This window comes from Leptopilina heterotoma, unplaced genomic scaffold (assembly GCF_015476425.1).
Source record: "Leptopilina heterotoma isolate Lh14 unplaced genomic scaffold, ASM1547642v1 Lhet_32, whole genome shotgun sequence".
Classification (NCBI taxonomy): Eukaryota; Metazoa; Arthropoda; class Insecta; order Hymenoptera; family Figitidae; genus Leptopilina; species Leptopilina heterotoma.
This window is the reverse complement of record NW_025111017.1, coordinates 258,908-279,893: the sequence shown is the minus strand read 5'-3', so window position 1 is coordinate 279,893 and position 20,986 is coordinate 258,908. Positions and strand designations below refer to the sequence as shown.

General features: G+C 25.1%; 2 protein-coding genes across 5 annotated transcripts; one reads left to right on the top strand and one right to left on the bottom strand.

Moving 5' to 3' along the window:
- Nucleotides 1-989: 989 nt before the first annotated feature.
- Nucleotides 990-20,823, bottom strand: LOC122504802 (RPA-interacting protein-like). 4 transcript variants are annotated; one of them, XM_043616053.1, is made up of 5 exons: nt 20,683-20,754; nt 15,934-15,960; nt 13,220-13,351; nt 12,726-12,957; nt 990-1,845 (listed from the first exon to the last, which is right to left on the bottom strand). In XM_043616053.1, exons 3-5 carry the CDS (start codon nt 13,325-13,327, stop codon nt 1,526-1,528), a joined length of 660 nt encoding a protein of 219 aa, XP_043471988.1. In that variant the 5' UTR covers nt 13,328-13,351; nt 15,934-15,960; nt 20,683-20,754; the 3' UTR covers nt 990-1,525. The 4 variants fall into 4 exon arrangements, with proteins under 4 accessions (XP_043471988.1, XP_043471986.1, XP_043471987.1 ...); XM_043616051.1 differs by lacking the exon at nt 15,934-15,960 and having other exon boundaries at nt 20,683-20,823; XM_043616052.1 differs by lacking the exons at nt 15,934-15,960; nt 20,683-20,754 and adding an exon at nt 20,363-20,639.
- On the top strand, nt 6,775-8,134 carry LOC122504801. Its single transcript, XM_043616049.1, has 3 exons — nt 6,775-7,039; nt 7,117-7,793; nt 7,875-8,134. Exons 1-3 carry the CDS (start codon nt 6,790-6,792, stop codon nt 8,106-8,108), a joined length of 1,161 nt encoding a protein of 386 aa, XP_043471984.1. The 5' UTR covers nt 6,775-6,789; the 3' UTR covers nt 8,109-8,134.
- Nucleotides 20,824-20,986: the final 163 nt, after the last annotated feature.

Here is a 20,986-nt window from a genome sequence, read left to right as displayed (position 1 = left end):
AAATGTTAAAAATACCTAATTAAAATTTTGCTTTGAATTTTATTAAATTTTATTCTGGACTGTTTGATATTAAAGTACATATGTGTTGTCGAGAAATGTGATTTTTTTACAATTTTGAGAATTTCTTGTTTCCTTTTTGTCGTTTTTTCTAAAATTCCATGCGACTTTTTTTCGACTTTTTTGCAAATTTTATGCGACTTTTCATGACTTTTGTTGTGAATTTATGCGACTAAAGCGACTTTTTTTGAGTCTTAAAGTCGATCCGAGCCCTGAAATAGTTTCAATTATGCACAAAAATAGTGATCTCGTACATTACTCATATATTCATTAGAAACAAAATGTAATTCAATTTTTCTTTACTTTATAATATAAATTATAATTCATTGAAAAATGGTGGAAAATTTTTCTTTTTAATCAAAAAACAGACAATTTTTTAACTATTTAAAATTTTTACTTTACGATTCAAGAAAAAATACTGAACAACTTGCCTTATCACGAATGATAAATTGGGGCAGATCATTCCACTTTTTTCGCCACAGGAAATATCGACGATATTCGCGTGTGAAAAATTGTACATAAAATAAAATAAAGCAAAAACGATTTTTATGAGGCTTTTGATGAGTGAAGAATATTTTTATACAGATCGGCTAACAATTTTTTAGATGTGTATTGAAAGTAGAAAAATAATTATCGTTTGCTAATTTTTAATTTTAGTTTCTTGTAAAGTGAAAATATTTTTAAATTGTTATTTACATTGAAAAAAGGACTTTTTTCGGAAAAAATGTCTATTTCAATATCCACTTGTTATGTTATACACATGGACAGTAGTTTTCAAGCCCTTGATTTTTTTAAAATGCTTTTGCATCAAATCTCTAAGAAATCTTTAAGAAATCTTTAAGAAATTTAAAAAAAATGCTTTTTCAAAAAATACCTGTTGCGTACAAGGGAAAGAGCTGCTCACAAATTATACGAAATGTTACACATCAACATTGTTATGTAATATGAAGTTTTATTAAAAAATTTCATGTGATAATGTACAAATCATTTTAATACACTTTGATTATTAGGTATATAATGTAAAGTCGACAAAATTTTCGAGTATTAAAGTTATGATAAAAAGTTCTTTATACAAATGAATTGAAATAAAAAAGTGCAATGCTCGGAAATTTCAATGTCTAAAAATAATATTATTATGTGTATAAGTGTAAATGGTAAACTACACAAAAATGAATCAAAGATGGGATGTTTCTTTTGTACAATATGCATCTTTTGGTTACTCACTTTATTTGTACCAAATTGAAATTCCAATCCTTACTAAACTTATAATTACACTACATTTTTTTATTACTAGCATGATTGTTATTATTTTGTTAAGAAGTTAATTAAAAAATATAAAGGAATACATGTGATGTCATTTTTTACTTACAAAAAATATATTCTTTTTAAATTTGCTTTTCAAGCAATAAACATCTTTTTAAGTAACAATTAATATTTATTTTCGTTCTCTTTAAAGTGCTAAAGATCGTTAGTAAACTGGTGAAAAGGAATGACAAGTCTCACAGCATATAAAGAGTTCAACAACGGAACTGTCAGGCATAACTGTGAAAATTGGTGGTTTAGTGCAGTGCAACATATGGTCATCTGTTACTTTAGAAAGTTTGTCCTTAAACTCTGTGAGACTTAATAGCGTTGGAAAATAAATATCACATTTTTTGCAGTTTATAAATTCAGCTACTTTGACCAGTGCAGTTTTTAGACAAATTGGACAGAAGACAACTTCCTCAGACATACTTTCTTCCTCTTCTCTTTCTAATTGTCTGCAGTACTCTTCGAAGATCCATTGTTCTATTATCGAAACAAATTCAAAACAAAATTACAAAATTACTATTTTTTTAAATTTGCGAATTTAAGTGACATTTTCCAACCACAAATTAAAAAAAATTGGACAAGTGCGAGTTGAACTCGCACTGCAATGGCGGGTTCCATACACAAATATTAAAACAATACTTGCAACATTTATCGGTAATTGGTAGAATTAAAATAAACAATTAAAAAAATATATTAATATCATTTGATAAAAAAAATAAATAAAAAAATTTAAGTATTGTATATATCTAATATTGTAAACAATAATAAGTAGAGGAACAAAATTTGTTGCTGTTTTTATTGTTTTATTTTTAAAGTTTTGTAAAAAATTTTTAAAAAATGTAAAAAAAATTTTTTTGTTAAAAAATCTAAAAAAAAAATTTTTTTTAATTTTTTTTTTTAGATTTTTAAATATATTTTTTGTGATCAGACTGTAAAAATAGACTAATAAACCCATTTTTAGTTAATTACATCAAATAATGTAGAAATTAGAAAAAAAAAAAAATTTAAATTTTTTTTAGTTTTTCCTTGACAACGCTATGGACATTAATACATAGCAAGTTCTCTATATTTTTCCTGTAATATTCGAGTAAAAATACACCAGCATGCAAAATTTCAGCTCTCCATGTCGAATAGTTTAGAAGTTAAGGGGGGGGGAATGGTCACTTTTTATGCATTTTTGGCCAAAAATCTTGTTATTTCCTTGACAACGCTATGCCCATCACGTCCAATCACATTCGCTATATTTTTCCTGTAATCTACGAGTGAAAATACATATCTGGACCAAATTTGAGCTCTTTAGGTCAAATAGTTTAGCCGCTAGGGGGGGGGGGACACGATTTGGCTACGGACAACAGAGTCTCACCAATAGGGTTCCGCCGATACACCGTAGGTGTACGGAACCCTAAAAAGAAACTCGATTATTGTATTTATTGGTATATGAAGAAAATATGGATGATACTCTAATCGTTTCTTTTCTTAAATTAAAGCTGTGATGATTTATAATAAACTATATTTAAAATTAGAAAATTTTAAAAAAAATTATGATTAACAAATAAATTTTGCTTTTTTATAGCAAATTTCGTTTGACTTATCTAAATTATGCAAATTTTTCTCCTTTTTATTTATAAAAAATATTAGAAAATTTGTTAAAAAAAATTGTGATGAAGAAATAGAAAACATACTCATTTTATGTATAATTTTTATTTCTCAATAACAATATTGTTCACAAACTGATTCTTTTCTTTGGGGAAAAAAACATTAGATATTCCCGTTTCTCAATATTTTTGGTAGAAAATTCTCAATTTTCGTAAGGAAATAATTTGCATAATTTCTATTTCTTAATTAAAATTGATTTAATAAAATTCAATTTTTTAAAAATAAGGGAAAAAAAATGTTTATAAATTCTATTTGTAAATTACAAATTTTAATTGAAAATGAAATTGAAACTTTTTTAATTTTTAGAAAATAAAGAAAAAAATTTTACTCAAAAAATTATTCTGTTATATTCACTAACGAATTTTTTTAAGTTTAAAATTATTCGAAAACATCAATAACTTCATTTTTTAATAAATATTTAATAATATTCTGTACGAATGGGCATTGCCCGTATATTTCTGAATAAATAAATAAATAAATAATTATTATTTTTTCATAGGAATTGAGATTTTCAAAAATTTCAAATTCAAACATTCTGGAATTCAACAACTTTTAAGAATATTGTGAAGATGACAGAGTGATAAAATCATTATTTTTTACTATAAGAATATTGTTACTGTAACATCTGGTGGATTCCACATCAGTTCAACACACTTATTTTCATGACTTGTCTGGATTTGGCTGTACTTTTGTAAATTTATTACTTTTATAGTGATAAACAATTCCACCAAATATTTTTTCAAAATTTTGAAAATTACCAAAAATATGGTATTTTCAAAATTTGTGTCTTTTTTTTAAAGTGCTATAACTTTGGTTCTAATTAACCGATTTTGGATTGTGAAAAAAGGATTTCTTTGGTTTTAAGTATATTTTAAGTTAAAATTAATATGAAAAAAAAAATTCAAAAAATTTTTTTTTTTTGAAATTTTGAAAAATTAAAAATCCGTTTTTGAAAAAACATCAACTTCGATTTTTTTCAAAATTTTACTAAATGTTAGGGCAAATGTGCTTTACATGTCCTGTAAGTTTCATCTTGGAATCTCAAAGGGATTCGGAGTAAAAAAATAAAACGTAACCACATATTACGAACATATGGGGGAAAAATCCTGAACTGCCCAGGTCAAAAAATAAATTTTCTTTAAACTTTTCTAAATGTTACTATTATTAGTAGAAGTATAAATATTAATTTTTTTTTAATTTCATAAAATATTTTTTGAGTTATAAAGTTTCAAAATTTGGATTTCTTTGAAAATATCTTTTTTTCAATTTAATATATTGATAAGTAAAATTAATCGAATTTAAAGTACGAATAGTGATTTTTAAAGAGGTTTTCACGAGTTATAAGCTTGTTACCTTTTTTCTATGAGCCTTGTAAAAATCAGAGTGGGACCATGGAAATTTTTGAGGAAAATTATTTTTTAAATTTATCATTATTTTACATAGAAAATGATGATTTATAATTAATTTCTTCAAAAAGTTCCATGGTCCCACTCTGATTTTTATATGGCTCATAGGAAAAAAGGTAACCTTTCGATTGGGATAGGTTAGAAAAAAATTAAAAACACCGATTTTGAGATATAAGGCATTCTCTAACATAAAAGCCACTCTAAAAAAATTTCTTTCTGGAAATGAAGTATGTATGTTAAAGTATACATAAAAACAAGTATGTATAGTAGGTTTTTAGGTCTGTGTAATGCGTGGTTGCCATGTTATCAGGGGCTCAGTTTTTTTCAGTATAATTTTCAAATGGCAATATCTTTTACCCATATCAATGGATTTTAAAGTTGTATGAGTGTTTTTAGTAGAGAATTTTCCAAACTTTTGAATGAAATTACTAATTATTTAAAAAAATGTAGTTTTATAAAAAAATTTTTTTTTAATTTCCCCCCCTCTTTCCCCCCTTCAAACAAGTGAATATTTAGGATACCGCTTATTAAAAATGCATAACCTTATTTTATGTCTAGCACCAGTGTTGACAAACTTTGAAAAAAGCAAAAAACTTTTTTCTCGAATTGGTATGTTTTAAAAACATTTACCGAAATGGTACAGTTTTACACCAAGCCGACGACATATGGTGATTTAGTATTTTTTACAGTAATTAAACACATGTTTGAAGTCTAGAATTTTTTTTAAATAATGAATTTTTAATAGTGCAATGTGAAACACCTACTTCCCATGTTCCAAACAATATATTTTACTAAAAAATTCCTAATTGACAGTCACTGCACAACACTATGGTAAAAATTATAATAATAAGGACAAAATTGATGAGTTGCACCAAATTACAAAATCATCTGGTAGCTTGTACGCATTTCAATGTCCCAAAATGGCTTTTGAGGGGTGAAAAGCTTATAAAATAAGGAACATTTTTGGGTATTTTTGAAAAAATTTGAAGGGGGGAAAGAGGGGGGGAAATTAAAAAAAAAAAATTTTTTAATTTTTTTTTATGAAACTACATTTTTTAAATAATTAGTAATTTCATTCAAAAGTTTGGAAAATTCTCTACTAAAAACACTCATACAACTTTAAAATCCATTGATATGGGTAAAAGGTATTGCCATTTGAAAATTATACTGAAAAAAATTGAGCCCCTGATAACATGGCAACCACGCATTACACAGACCTAAAAACCTACTATACATACTTGTTTTTATGTATACTTTAACATACTTCATTTCCAAAAAGAAATTTTTTAGGGTGGCTTTTATGTTAGAGAATGCCTCATATATTGAAATTAAGAATTTGACCTTGAATTTCAAGGTCAAATCGAAAGATAACAACTTTTTTTTATCACCAGCTTATAGTCCGTGAAAACCACTTTAAAAATTACTATTCATACTTTAAATTTGATTAATCAAAATTTTGAAACTCCATAACTCAAAAAATATTTTATCAAATTCAAAAAAATTTATATTTACACTTCAACTAATAATAGTAACATTTTAGCAAAGTTTAGAGAAAATTCATTTTTTGACCTGGGCAGTTCAGGATTTTGCCCCATATGTTCGTAATATGTGGTTAGGTTTTATTTTTTTACTCTGAATCCCTTTGAGATCCCAAGATGAAACTTACAGGACATGTAAAGCACATTTGCTCTAATATTTAGTAAAATTTTGAAAAAAATCGAAGAAGATTTTTTTTCAAAAACAGATTTTTAATTTTTCAAAATTTCAAAAAAAAAAATTTTTTCACATTAAGTAACTTAACCCCTTCAGTGTGAAGCTAAAATATAACAAAACCGAGTGGGCAAAAAACCATCATTGTTTTAAAAACGTTGCAAAAACGTTTTTAGAACGTTTCATGTGTGCAAAATAATGTTCCAAAAACGTTCCATTGCTTTTAAAACGTTTTAGAAACATATAACGTTTTTGGGACGTTATTTAGCACACTGAAAAAATGTTGAGTACCGTGCAATCCCAATCGTCGGAAAGTGGAGGAACTATAGTTTGGATGTGCTACGTTCTCAATTCGGGAAATCTACGTTCGTCGGTGGCGCTGAACACCCAAGATTTGAGACTCAAAACCTTTTTAGGCAGGTATGCATGAATATTTATACATTTTGAAGATTTTCACAATAATTTGATTTAACCCTGTTTTAAAGTAACCACGTGTTGAACACACTATATAAAGCAATATGTCCGTTATCTTATTATTAAAATTTCAGACATTTTATTAAAAAATAAATATTCGTTTCAGATAATTTAATTTAAATAGCTTGTATTTAAAAATATTCTTTTTGGCTATATATTTTAATTTTTTTTTAGAATGAGAAAGTGGGGAAAATATACAAAAAAGTATTGCGTTAGTTGGGAAAAAGATCCGCAACTAAAAGGTTGGTTGCAAAGGTCAGAAGAAACTGACATTTTAAATGGGAAAACAGAAGCTTTTTGTAAGCTTTGCAAAGTTCATTTAAGGGCTCACAAAAATGATCTGATTAGGCACGCTAGTAGACCAGTACATTTGCAAAATGAAAAAAGTTTTGATAAAAGACAACAACCAAATTTGCATAATTTTGGTATGCTTATTTTTTTTATTATAATTTTTAAATTTATAAATGTTAATTTTTTTAATGATTTTTTAAATTATTTTCAGCTATTGTTAAAGTTAATGAGGAAATGAAAATTTTGGATTTAAAATTAGCAATGTATGTATCCATGCACTGCTCCATTTCAAGTATAGATCATTTAACGAACCTTTTAAAATTATTAGGAAAGGGTACTCCTATTGAAAATTTAAAACTGCACCGGACGAAATGTTCGCAACTTATCACTTCTGTTATTGCTCCAACTTTTTTAAAGGATCTTGTGACTGATGTTGGAGATTCACCTTATGCTATTATAGCTGATGAAGTGACGGATATATCTGTTACAAAGTTCATGGGTTTGTGCACACGATTCTTTTGTAAACGTCGTCAAGTTTTTATAACGGACTTTTTGGGGATAATCGAAGTTGTAAGCTGTACTGGTAAAAATCTTGCCTTAGCCCTCATCGACTTTTTAGAGTCAATTAGATTGCCGCTAAACCAACTTCAAGCAATAGGGACAGATGGAGCACCGGCAATGTGCGGATCAGAAAACTCTTTTTATACGCACTTGAAAGAAAGAGTACCACATTTACAACTATTAAAATGCGTTTGTCATTCGCTCCATGAATGTGCCGAGTATGCTTATAAGATTTTTCCGGATTCCATTTCCTATTTAACACAACAAACGTACAATTGGTTTGCACATAGTGCGCTGAGACTAAACAAATATGAAAATTTTTATAAGGTAATAGCAACATTTTAATATTTTACATACATAACGTTTCCAACAACAATATATTATATATATAATTTATTTTATTTTCAGAACAAAACCGATGGGAAAACACCTGGGAAGTTAGTTTCTCTCAGCAAAACGCGATGGCTTGTATGGCTATCAGCATGCTCCCAAATTCTTTACCAATGGCACGAATTGAAAAAATTTTTCAACATGCAAGCTTCAAATAATGATTTTATGGCAAAAATGATTTTTGCTCAGTTTACCCAACAACGTTCACCATTACAACAAGCATTACAACAAATTCTTTTTAATAATTTATGAATATTTAATATATTTGAATTAAAACAGACATTTTCTTATTTAAAATATCATCCCAGTCAAAAAACATTAAAAAAACAAAAGAACGTTAAATTTAAACTTGATGTATAACGCGAAAACAGCGCGGTGGGACGTATACGTCCCACCTACAAAAGCCTCAATTTCTTTGACGAAAATTAATATTTTTGAGGCAAATTTAGTGCGTTCTCTTCAGGAAGAATAGGGCTTTAAAAATATGTAACCTAGATCATGTTAAAAAATTCCTATTGTTTAAAAAAATTCATAAATTATTGTTAAAATTCACAAATTTTTTAAACATTTTAAAATCGACTAAAAATTGTTACTCGGGAGTTTTTGGGGTCGCTGATTACGAATATGACATCAGTTTATAAAAATTCAATATGGCGGATCCAATATGGCAGACGATTTTTTAAAAATTGTTTAGTTTTATATGAAACTCATCACTCGGGGGTTTTAGGGATCGCTAATGACGATTCTGATGTTAGTTTTTAAAAATTCGAAATTGCGGATCCAATATGACAGATGACAAATGTAAAAATTTATTAGCTTGTCACGAAACTTGTTACTAGGAGGTTGTTGTAGTCCCTGATTACCAATCTTTAGTCTATTTTTAAATTTAGATCGTGGATTAATAATTAGCGGAGAAATTTTTAAAATTAATAAACTAGAACATGTTTATTACAAAAATCCTGCTAATTTTACAACAAAAATTTATAATTAGCCAGCGATCTTAGATTTCTAAAAAGCATTAATTCTTGAAAGTAAGTATCAAGCAAATCTGAATAAATTTTGAAAAATGGCAAATGCCATTTTGAATTTTAAAAAACTATCACCGACTTTGTAATCAGTGACCGGGGTTCACCCAAGAACCAACTTTTAGGTCAATTGAATCAACTTTGTAAAAAGTCATCCGGCATATCAGATCCGATATTTTTAATTTTTAAAAACTAATATCAGATTCGTCATCAGCGATCCCTAAAACCCCCGAGTGACAAGTTTCAGGTAAAACTGAACAATTTTTAAAAAATCGTCCGCCATATTGGATCCGTTATTTTGAATTTTTAAAAACTAACATCAGATTCGTAATCAGCGACCCCAAAAATATTAAGTCATGAGATGTAAAAAAAATCCGTCCATATGAAATAATGTGCCCCTGAAAGGGTTAAAATCTTTGAATTTAGGAAAATTTTTGAAAATAATTAAAATTTTGCGAAGAATTTTATTAAATTTTTTGCAAATAATTAAATTTTGGAGAAACAATTTATTATTTATAAAAATATTTGAAATTTTTAAGAGAATGTTTTTAAATTTTCGAACATAATTGAATTTCTGCTAAGAATTTTATTATTTTTGAAAATAATTAAATGTTTGCATATATATATATATAATTTTATTAAATTTTTTCCAAAAATAATTGAATTCTGTCGGGGAAGTTTTATTAAAATAGTAGACATTGGAAATCATTAAAATGAGGAAAATTTTTCAAAATAATTGAAATTAGGATAAGAATTTTATTCACATTTTTGAAAAGAATTGAAGTTTGGAGAAGAATTTTGTTATTTATAAAGATAATTGGGATTTCGATGAGATTTTTTTTTAAATTTTCAACATAATTGAATTTCTGCGAAGAATTTTATTATTCTTAAAAACAATTGAATTTCTGCAATTATTTGTAACTTCCCTAACATTCAATTCTTTTTTAATTTCTAAAATTATTCTTCTATAAATCTATTATTTTTATTAATTAATTAAATATATACCTATTGACAAATTTAACAAATTTTAGAAAATTATGAATTATTAAAATTTTTCAAAAATCTAAGTTCATTAAAATTTCTAGTTAAATTCATTAAAAATTGAAATTTTATATCAAATTGAAACCGTTTGAAGTTTATTTATTTATTAAAATTGTAAACGCAACTCTGTTAGAATTCCTCCACAGCACCGAAACTTTCCTCAAAATTTGTTAAATATTTACTTGCAATATTCGGAATATTTAATTGCAATGTTTATTGAAAGTTGTGTACAGATTTAAATGTCCCGATTAAACAAATGTTTAGCGCGAAGCTTTCCTGAACATTTCAATAAAATCTTCGCATAATTATAATTATAATTATAATTATGCGAAGATGTAATTTCATGTTCAGGAAATGTTCAGGAAAGCTTCGCGCTAAACATTTATTTAATCGGGACATTTAAATCTTTACACAATTTTCACTAAACTTTTCAGTTAAATATGACGAATATTGCAAGTAAATATTTAATAAATTTTTAGGAAAGTTTCGGTGCTGTGGGGATTAAATATGTTGGATACTTGTTGGACGATTTAAACATTTGTGTCTTGTTAGAATTAGCGGAACCGGAAGTGTTAACCCAGGTAAAAATGATTCGTACGAAATTCGTACGCATTTCGTTCCGAAATCCGGCCAGATTCGTACAGAATTCCTATCGAATTCGTATGAAATTACTAGCGAAATTCGTGTGGCATTTTGAAACGTTTTTTCGCACGAATATTCGTGCGAATAATACCCGGATTTTTTTAAATGGATTTTCAAGAAATATTTTCGTTCGGAAATCCGTATAGAAATTCGCACGGAATAATTTTTGACAATTTCTTCAAAAATTATCGGTTAAATTTCCATACGAAATTCGTACGAAATTCGAGCGAATTATGAACGAATGTATTTTTAAAATTTTTTATAAAATTCTGCTCGGAAATTGGTATGGAATTCCGCACGAAATGTCAGCCAAAAATTTCCTAAAAAATTTTCGACGAAATTTCCATACAAAATTCGTACGAAATTCGAGCGAATTTCGAACGAATTTATTTTGAAAAAATTTTTATAAAATTCTGCTCGGAAATTCGTACGAAATTCTGCACGAAATGTCACCTGAAAATTCTTTCAAAAATTTTCAGCGAATTTTCGAAAATAAATTCGTACAAAATTCGAGCGAATTACGAACGAATTTATTTTGGAAATGTGGCCGAAAATTTTTAAAGAAATTTTTGGCTGACATTTCGTGTGGAATTCTATACGAATTTCCGAGCAGAATTTTATAAAAATTTTCTAAATTAAATTCGTTTGTAATTCGTACGAATTTCGTATGAAAATTTGTCTGAAAATTTTTGAAGAAATTTTTGGCTGACATTTCGTGCGGAATTCCATACGAATTTCCGAGCAGAATTTTATAAAAATTTTCCAAAATAAATTCGATCGTAATTCGTTCAAATTTCGTACGAATTTCATATGAAAATTTCGTCGAAAAGTTTTGAGAAAATTTTTGGCTGACATTTCGTGCGTAATTCCATAGGAATTTCCGAGCAGAATTGTATAAAAATTTTCAAAATAAATTCGTTCGTAATTCGCTCGAATTTCGTATGGAAATTTCGTCGAAATTTTTGAAGAAATTGTCAAAAATTATTCCGTGCGAATTTCTATACGGATTTCCGAACGAAAATATTTCTTGAAAATCCATTTAAAAAAATCCGGGTATTATTCGCACGAATATTCGTGCGAAAAAACATTTCAAAACGCCACACGAATTTCGCTAGTAATTTCATACGAATTCGATAGGAATTCTGTACGAATCTGGCCGGATTTTGGAACGAAATGCGTACAAATCATTTTTACCTGGGAAAACAGAACCTTAAGAAATCTTAAGAGCTTCCAAGAGATAAGAGACAAATTATTATATAGGGAAAAAATTATTAAATTAATTAATTATTAATTATTATTATTAATTATTATTATTAATTATTATTAATTATTAATTTAATTTCTCTTATCTTACTCTTAAGAGCTTCCAACTGAATAGTTTCTTCCAATTCAAGTGGATCATCAAAAACCAACTTGAAGGGCTCTTAAGGTTAACCTTAAGGTTCTGAATTTTGAAATATAGACATCAATCACATCTCTTACCCTTATTTGTACTATTTTAGCTTTAATTAATAATTATGCATATTTTCGTTCATAATCTCGTTTGGTCACTAATTTATTAACAAACTCTTTTAAGATTGAATTAATTTTTAAATATTTTTTAAGCAAAATTATTCATTAAATAATTTTTATGTACTAATTTTATGATAGTTGTTGAAGAATTAAGTTATTTAAAAAAAAATTATTGTCAGAAATAGAAAAATTTGAAGGTTTTATACCAGAATTCGTGGTAATTTCATAGTTTTATGAAGCAAACAAAAAAGACACCAAAATTGAGAATTTTCTTATTATGAATTCTAAAAATTTAATTTTTTCCAGTACTTTTAATAAAAATGTCTGACTTTTTCCTAAATTTCCTGTCTCAGCTGAGAATATACGAATATACGATTATTATAGATATAATAATATTAAAACTATATTCCAATTCATATTTTATTTTTAGGAAAAAAAATTTGAATTAAAAATTTTTAAACTCTATATTATTTTTAAAATTGCTATTTTTTTAAACACTGATTAAGAAGTTAGTTGCGCGAATTGTTGCTAGTAGTTTATTAGAAAATATATTTCAAAGAATATTATTTGAGGTTTTTATATAAAGATGAATTTTAATATATTACAAAAAAAAATTAAATTAAAATTTTTTTTTTAAATTTAAACAAACCTTCTTCAACCATAATTTCAGCTTCCAACTGAATAGCTTCTTCCAATTCAAGTGGATCATCAAAAACCAACTTGGAGGGCTCTTCTTCCAAGTCTGCTGAAATAATTTCATCGAACTCTTTACGAAGGATAGTTGATAAAGTTTCTTGTACATCATCTGGAGGAGAATCAAGTCCTAGTCTACGTCCATTGAATAGTTCATCTCGCCTCTCCCGCATTCGCTCTCGACATCTCTAGTTTTTAAAGATTTAATTTAATATTCATTTTTTTTTCTTTACATGCACACATTTTATAAACATTTTTTCAATAACAGTTCTTATAGTTTGAAAATTAATTATTTATGTTAATATTAGATAATGATAATGTTTGTCATTTATTAATTTAAATTATTACTTACAATTAGTTAATTTACTTAAATTTTATTTAATACTTATTGCTTTTATTTTTAATAAATATAAATATTTACAGAATAGATTCTGACCAGAAGAAACTAACCTGTCGTAATACTTGGTGCAATTTCGGAGAACCATGCTTAATTTTATTTGCTGCTTCGATTGTTTTTCTCTTTGTGCGTGCTGAAGGACTCAATGTTAAGTCTGACATTTTTCAAAAAATAAAATTGTTTATCTGAAAAGAAAAGTAGAAAAATATAATTTCAATATTTATTTAATATGCACTCATTTCGATGGGCTTAGATATTTCAAAATATTTGGTATACATACAAATCCTTTCTCCTTTTTCTCTCTGTCTTTATATACATTTTTATTTAATATATATTACACATACATATTATTTTGTTACTAGCCAAACTATCCGCGCGCAAGCGCGCGGGAATGTTGTATGGGGCTGCTTATTTTAAACAATTTAAAAAATATTAAAGAAATAATTATTATAACCTAACAAAGAGATTTAACTAACTAAAATTCAAATAATTTCACTCAATGGTCTCAATTTAAATAGAATTTACATTACTAGACTTAAACTATGGCTAGAACAATTACAATTAGTATCTGGGTCATCTTTTGCATAGCTTATTTTATAAAGCCTTTTTAAATTAAATACTTTTTAAAGAAATAATAATTATTACACACTGAAAAAAGTTTTACTTGAAATAGCGATAAGTTTCTCTAGAATAACGAAAGTATTAATTGAAGCACTAAATAATTTCGCTACTAAAGTGAAATCTGTAGTTCATCCAGCTAAATATTTTTTGCCGTGCATAACGAAAAAAGAATTAAATTAACATCAGATTTTCTACATTCAAAAAAAACGAATTCAAATAGAAATTAATCATTTTACAACTTAACCAAATTCACCCCAGAAATCACTGAATTCGATAATTTAGAAGAAAGTCAGACAAAAGCAGGGTTCCTACAGAATCTGGAAATCATGGAAATAATGGAAATGGTATGGAATTTTTAAAAGGCTTCTGGAAATCAGGAAAATCATGGAAAAGGCCTGTAATTTTTAAAAAATTCTAAATTTTTTCAGTTTTCCATTTTTTCTCTTGAATAAAAATTCAAATAATAATAAAGCTAAATGGTATAAAAGAGAAAAAAAATGTTGAATTTTAAGAAATTCAATTTTTCGGATTTTTGATAATTTTTAATAATTTTTTATTTTTTTCCAAAGAGTCGAGACAATTTAATAAGTAAAGTATTTTCCAAAAGCACAAAAATAATAAAGCTAAATCCCATAAAAAAGAAGAAAAAATGTTGAATTTTAAGAAAAACGGATTTTTGAAATTTTCCGAATTTTTGATAATTTTAGATTTTTTACCAAAGAGTCGAGACAATTTAATAAGTAAAGTATTTTCCAAAAGCACAAAAATAATGAAGCTAAATCCCGTAAAAGAGAAGAAAAAATGTTGAATTTTAAGAAAATCGGATTTTTGAATTTTTGATAATTTTCGATAATTTCAGATTTTTTACCAAAGAGTCGAGACAATTTAAAAAGTAAAGTATTTTCCAAAAGCACAAAAATAATGAAGCTAAATCCCATATAAAAGAAGAAAAAATGTTGAATTTTAAGAAAAACGGATTTTTGAAATTTTTCGAATTTTTGATAATTTTAGATTTTTTACCAAAGAGTCGAGACTATTAAATATATAAAGTATTTTCCAAAAGCACAAAAATAATGAAGCTAAATCCCATAAAAGAGAAGAAAAAATGTTGAATTTTAAGAAAATCAAATTTTTGAATTTTTGATAATTTTAGATTTTTTACCAAAGAGTCGAGACAATTTAATAAGTATAGTATTTTTTAAAAGCACAAAAATAATGAAGCTAAATCCCGTAAAAGAGAAGAAAAAATGTTGAATTTTAAGAAAAACGGATTTTTGAAATTTTTCGAATATTTGATAATTTTAGATTTTTTACCAAAGAGTCGAGACAATTTAATAAGTAAAGTATTTTCCAAAAGCACAAAAATAATGAAGCTAAATCCCGTAAAAGAGAAGAAAAAATGTTGAATTTTAAGAAAAACGGATTTTTGAATTTTTGATAATTTTAGATTTTTTACCAAAGAGTCGAGACAATTTAATAAGTAAAGTATTTTCCAAAAGCACAAAAATAATTAAGCTAAATCCCATAAAAGAGAAGAAAAAATGTTGAATTTTAAGAAAAACGGATTTTTGAAATTTTTCGAATTTTTGATAATTTTAGATTTTTTACCAAAGAGTCGAGACAATTTAATAAGTAAAGTATTTTCCAAAAGCACAAAAATAATTAAGCTAAATCCCATAAAAGAGAAGAAAAAATGTTGAATTTTAAGAAAATCAAATTTTTGAATTTTTTCGAATTTTTGATAATTTTAGATTTTTTACCAAAGAGTCGAGACAATTTAATAAGTAAAGTATTTTCCAAAAGCACAAAAATAATGAAGCTAAATCCCATAAAAATGAAGAAAAAATGTTGAATTTTAAGAAAAACGGATTTTTGAAATTTTTCGAATTTTTGATAATTTTAGATTTTTTACCAAAGAGTCGAGACAATTTAATAAGTAAAGTATTTTCCACATTAAAAAGTTTGACATTAAAAAATATATAAAAAATGCCAATACTTAATCCACAAAATTAAATTTTCAAAACAAACAAATGAATGCAGATAATTTGCTGAAACTTACGATTATTATAATGTATGTATATGTATATATGTATATTTCTATTTTCTATCAAAACGTATAAAAAACAAAAGAATAACTATAACTAACTTCAAGTGTGGACAGAGATCCGGAAATCTGGAATCACGACGATTATTATAAAAAATTTAATTCATTTATTTCTTTCACTTCTTTTTGAGAAATTAATTAAAGGAGAAAAGAAAAAAAAACACATTAAAAAAAGCATGAGTGGAAAAAACTCGTATTGAAGAAAATCGAAAATCTCGAAATTATTCTAGTTGACCAGGGATGGGTTTTGACGTGAGTATAAAAGTCAAAACCACAACTTTATTCAGTCATTTTACATTTAAAACAGTTAAGAATGAAAAAAATTTAATTAATACTAATGAAAACGAAGAATATACAGAAAAAAGAGCCGAAATAAGAAAAATAGTTTATTTCGCCCGTTGGAAAAGAAAAATTTGCAAAATAAGAAACTGGCGAAATAAAAAAAAAAAATTAATTCGCCCGTCAAAGAAATTATGACACGATTTATATTAAGTGCAATCGGAAAATTAATTTATGTTAAAATTTTAAGATGCATTTATTTTTATTTATTTTATTATTTATTTCTCTATAAGAGACCCGGTAAGAAGAGGTTGATTAAAATAGATTAAAATGTATACAAATATCGCTAAATTCTGAATCATTTCAATGCCAAACTTATGTCATTTTTGAACTTCCATGTTTTAATTCCTTTAAAGATAATTCATCTGCACACATTTATATTCTATTTAATTCGGTATACATTTTACTTCTTATTGGGTAATTAGAATTGAAAACAATTTTATTCTGTTTAATACCATAAAATTTGTAATCATTAGAATTTCATTTATGACTTAAATATTGCTGACACTTTAATTCGTTTTAATGAAAAGGTAATAAAATGCATTAAAATGAGTACATATATGGTCAAAATTCAATAGGCTTTTAATGCCAAACCAATGTCATTTTTGAAATTTTGTGTAAACATTTCAATCTATTTTAATCAACCTCTTCTTACCGGGGATTTATTAGTGCAATAAAAAAATACTTATTTGTTAACTATAATATTACTAATTGTTTTAAAAAAATGTTAATTTTATAAACTTTTAATGTCTCAATTTTTATGCAGGGTTGCCACAAATATTTAATTTTATTTTTCCCTGATTTCCAGAAACAATTTCCACTTTTTCCCTGACCCTAAAGAATATTCTGATTCACTCTAAAAATTATTAGATACTCAAAAAAATGTTCTATTACATTTATTTACAAATGTCTTGAATTGTCAAATTATTCAAAAAAATCAATTCTTTTTTAAATAAATATTTAATCATTATTATTCTTCTGTAGGAATTACAATTTTTCAAAACATTCAAATTAAAACTTCTATAAAATTCAACAACTTATAATAATTTAAATTACCATAAAATTTTTCAAAGCAAAGTTGATTATTTACAAAAATCCTAATAAAATAAAAATAATTAAGAATTTAATTATTTTTACAAGTAGTAAAATTTCTCAAAAAAATGCAATTATTTAAAAAAAATGTAATAAAATTCGTTGCAATAATTCAATTATTTTCGTAAATAATAAATCGATTATTCGGTAATTCATTTTTAAATCAATTTTTATTAGAAAATTCTAGAAGAATTCAATTATTAAAATTAAAAAATAAATAGGTAATTTATTAAATAATTGAATGTTTATTAAAATTTGTCAAAACAAATTTTAATAACATCTTTGAGAATAATTACATTTTTCGAGAAATTCGATTAAAATATTGTATCAAAAATAATTAAAATCCTGCGATGTGTTTTATTATTTATGAAATTAATTAAAATTATCCCAACAATTTTATTAAAATTTTTCTAAAATAATTGGATTTAGGAAAAGAATTTTATTATTTATAAAGATACTTGAAATTTTGACAAGAATTTTTTTTTATCATAATTGAATTTCTGCGAACAATTATTATTTATAAAAATAATTGAATTCTTGCAAAGAATTGTGTTAAATTTTTTTAAATAATTCAATTCTTGCGACGAATTTTATAAAAATCTTTTTTAAAAATAGATATTTTTCGAAAAATTTGATGAAATTTTTTATCTTTAATAATTGAATTTCTATGAAAAATTTATTATTTATGAAAATAATTGAATTTTTTTGAAAAAATTTATTAAAAATTTTGTAAATAATTGAATTCCTGTCAAATTTTGCCAAGAATTTTATTAAAAGTTATAAAAATAATTGAATTTTAATGAAGAATTTTATTATTTATAAAGATATTTGAAATTTTTAAAAAAATTTAAAAAAAAATTTTTAAACATAATTTAATTTCTGCGAAGAATTTTATTACTTTTGAAAATAATTTAATTCTTTCTAGAATTTTATTCAAGTTTATAAAAGTTATTGAATTACGGTGAAGAATTTTATTATTTATAAAAATAATTGAATTCTTGAAAAGAACTTTGTTCAATTTTTTTTAAATAATTGAATTCTTGCGACGAATTTTATAAAAATCTTTTTAAATAATTGATATCTTTCGAAAAATTTTATGAAATTTTGTATTCTAAATAATTGAATTCCTGTGAAAATTTTATTGCTTATGAAAATAATTGAATTTTTTTGAAGAAATTTATTAAAAATTTTGTAAATAATTGAATTCCTGTGAAATTTTGACAAGAATTTTATTAAAATTTTTTAAAATAATTGAATTTCGATGAAGAATATTATTATTTATAAAGATAATTGAAATTTTGACGAGAATTTTTTTTAGTTTTTAAATATAATTGAAATTCTGTGAAGAATTTTTATAATTTTTGAAAATAATTTGAATTTCTGAAATGATTTGTATCTTTTCGAAAATAAAATTTTTTTTTTTAGTATTTTGAACTAAAATTCTTTTATCAATCTAGTATTTATGAAGATTGTAAAAGTTATTCATTAAATAATTTATAAGTCATAATTTTATGATACTTTTTGAAAAATGAAGTTATTTAAAAAGAAATTATTGTCAGAAATAGAAAAAATTGAAGGTTTTGTATTAAAATTCGTGGTAATTTCATAGTTTTATGAAGCAAACAAAAAAACATCAAATTCAATTCATTTTTCAGTACTTTTACTAAAAATCCCTGAATTTCACTGATTTCCCTGACCAATTTTACTTTCCCTGACTTTTCCCTGAATTCCCTGTGGCAACCCTGCATATTATGTGATCGAATACGTGATTCATAGAATATTTTATGAATCAATGAAAATCTACTATTAATTTTTTCAATTAAAAAAAAATTATATCAAATGTCAATTCTCAATATTAAAGTAATGTTAATATTAAATTATGGACCTTTTGAGTAAATGATAATTAAAGTGCAAAATTTGATCAAATATAATTAAATTTTTACCAAGAATTTTGTTATTTATAAAAATAATTGAATTCTTTTTAAGAAGTTTATTAAAAGTTTTGAAAATAATAGAATTTTTGCGAAGAAAAAATATTGTTATTTTTTGAAAATAATTAAATTTCGGGAAAGATTTTTTTTATTTATATAAAAATAATTGGAATTTTGACGAGAATTTAAAAATTTTTTTGAAAATAATTGAATTTTTGCGAAGAGTTTTATTACTTTTGAAAATGATTAAATTTCTGCAATCAATTGTAACTTTTTTAAAATTTCCAAAATTATATCGTACAATTTACAAACTTTTTTTCCTTTTTCAATCGAATTACGGATTTTAAAAATCTTTTTTCAAAAAAACTTACTTTTACGGACATTTTTTTTGTTTCTAAAAATGAATGTAGAATATATATTTTTTCAAATGTACAGTTTCATTAAATATTATATTACATATTATAATTAAATAATTAATTCAAGTTAGAGTTAGTATTTTGTTTTACAAAAAATTATAATTTACATATCAATTTAAATGCTAATCAAAATGAGACCATTTAGTAAAATTATTCAAAAAAAAAATTAGAAAGTTATTTAACTTTATCTTTTTTAAATTTATTTAATTTGTTATTGCAATTATTTTAGTTTGCAAAGATAAGAGATTCTTTGTTCAAAAATATAAATGTAATTTAATCATTTTTTTATTCTTCAGAATTACAATTTTCGAAATGAAGATTATTTTTAATTTTAAAATTATTTTGAGAAATGAAAGTATCAAGTAATAATTTTTGCATATTTCAATTTTTCTCGTACAAAAAGAAAGTTTAGCAGCAAAAATAGTAATTTAATAAAATTTATCGGATTCACTTGAAATTCGATTTGAATTTACGAATTTGACGTTAAATTTTAGAAATTAAAAATAATCTAATTTGTCGGACTTTCTTTTAATTTATCATAGATTCAGTGATTTGGTAAAGTTTTAAAATAATTAATTGCTATGTATGTTTAGAATAATTTGGCTAGTTAAATAATAATTAATAATCGAAAAAATATTTCCCTTAGTAAATCGTTGACCGAACGACAATAGACTTTAAATTAGTCGCACTTACCAATAAAAAATTTTTATGAATTGGAGGTTATGATTAATTATTTATACGGCGAAATAATTTAGTTCTCCTAATTAATCCATTATTCTATAAATCGTGTCATAATTTCTCTGACGGGCGAATTAATCTAGTTTTTTTTATTTCGACAGTTTCTTATTTTGCAAATTTTTCTTTTCCAACGGGCGAAATAAACTTCGGCCCTTTTTTTGTATATTCTCCTGATGGGCGAAATAAACTATTCTTATTTCGCCCGTCACTGTGTTTTTTGTAACGGGCGAAATAGACACTGATTAATGAAAATTTAAGTTTGAAATTATTATTACCAAAAAAATGTTAAAATTCCGAAATGCAGTTTGGATTTATTTGAAGGTTATGTTCGAGTAATGAAACGTCATTTTACTCGCGCCCAACAGAAGGCTGTTTTCGGCGTTCACTCGGTGTTAATCCCATTGGATAGTTCCAAGAGAATGTCAATAAATATTATAACTGATTGGACTTTCGTTACCTCGGTGTTAACACCGGGTGAACCAAGGGTGAACGCCGACGAAAACAAAAAAAAACAGCCAGTGAGTAATCGATATTCGGCAACGATATCAAAAAGTGAGCAACTTCAGACCTCTTGCATCT

Bases quoted from the DNA above. Each gene is read 5' to 3' on its own strand.
- LOC122504802 (XM_043616051.1), bottom strand. From the start codon at position 13,327: ATGTCAGACTTAACATTGAGTCCTTCAGCACGCACAAAGAGAAAAACA. The intron at 12,958-13,219 runs GTTAGTTTCTTC...TTTAAAAACTAG, and splicing joins TGCACCAAGTATTACGACAG to AGATGTCGAGAGCGAATGCG. The intron at 1,846-12,725 runs GTTTGTTTAAAT...TTTCGATAATAG, and splicing joins TGAAATTATGGTTGAAGAAG to AACAATGGATCTTCGAAGAG.
- LOC122504801 (XM_043616049.1), top strand. From the start codon at position 6,790: ATGAGAAAGTGGGGAAAATATACAAAAAAGTATTGCGTTAGTTGGGAA. The intron at 7,040-7,116 runs GTATGCTTATTT...AATTATTTTCAG, and splicing joins ACCAAATTTGCATAATTTTG to CTATTGTTAAAGTTAATGAG. The intron at 7,794-7,874 runs GTAATAGCAACA...TTTTATTTTCAG, and splicing joins AATATGAAAATTTTTATAAG to AACAAAACCGATGGGAAAAC.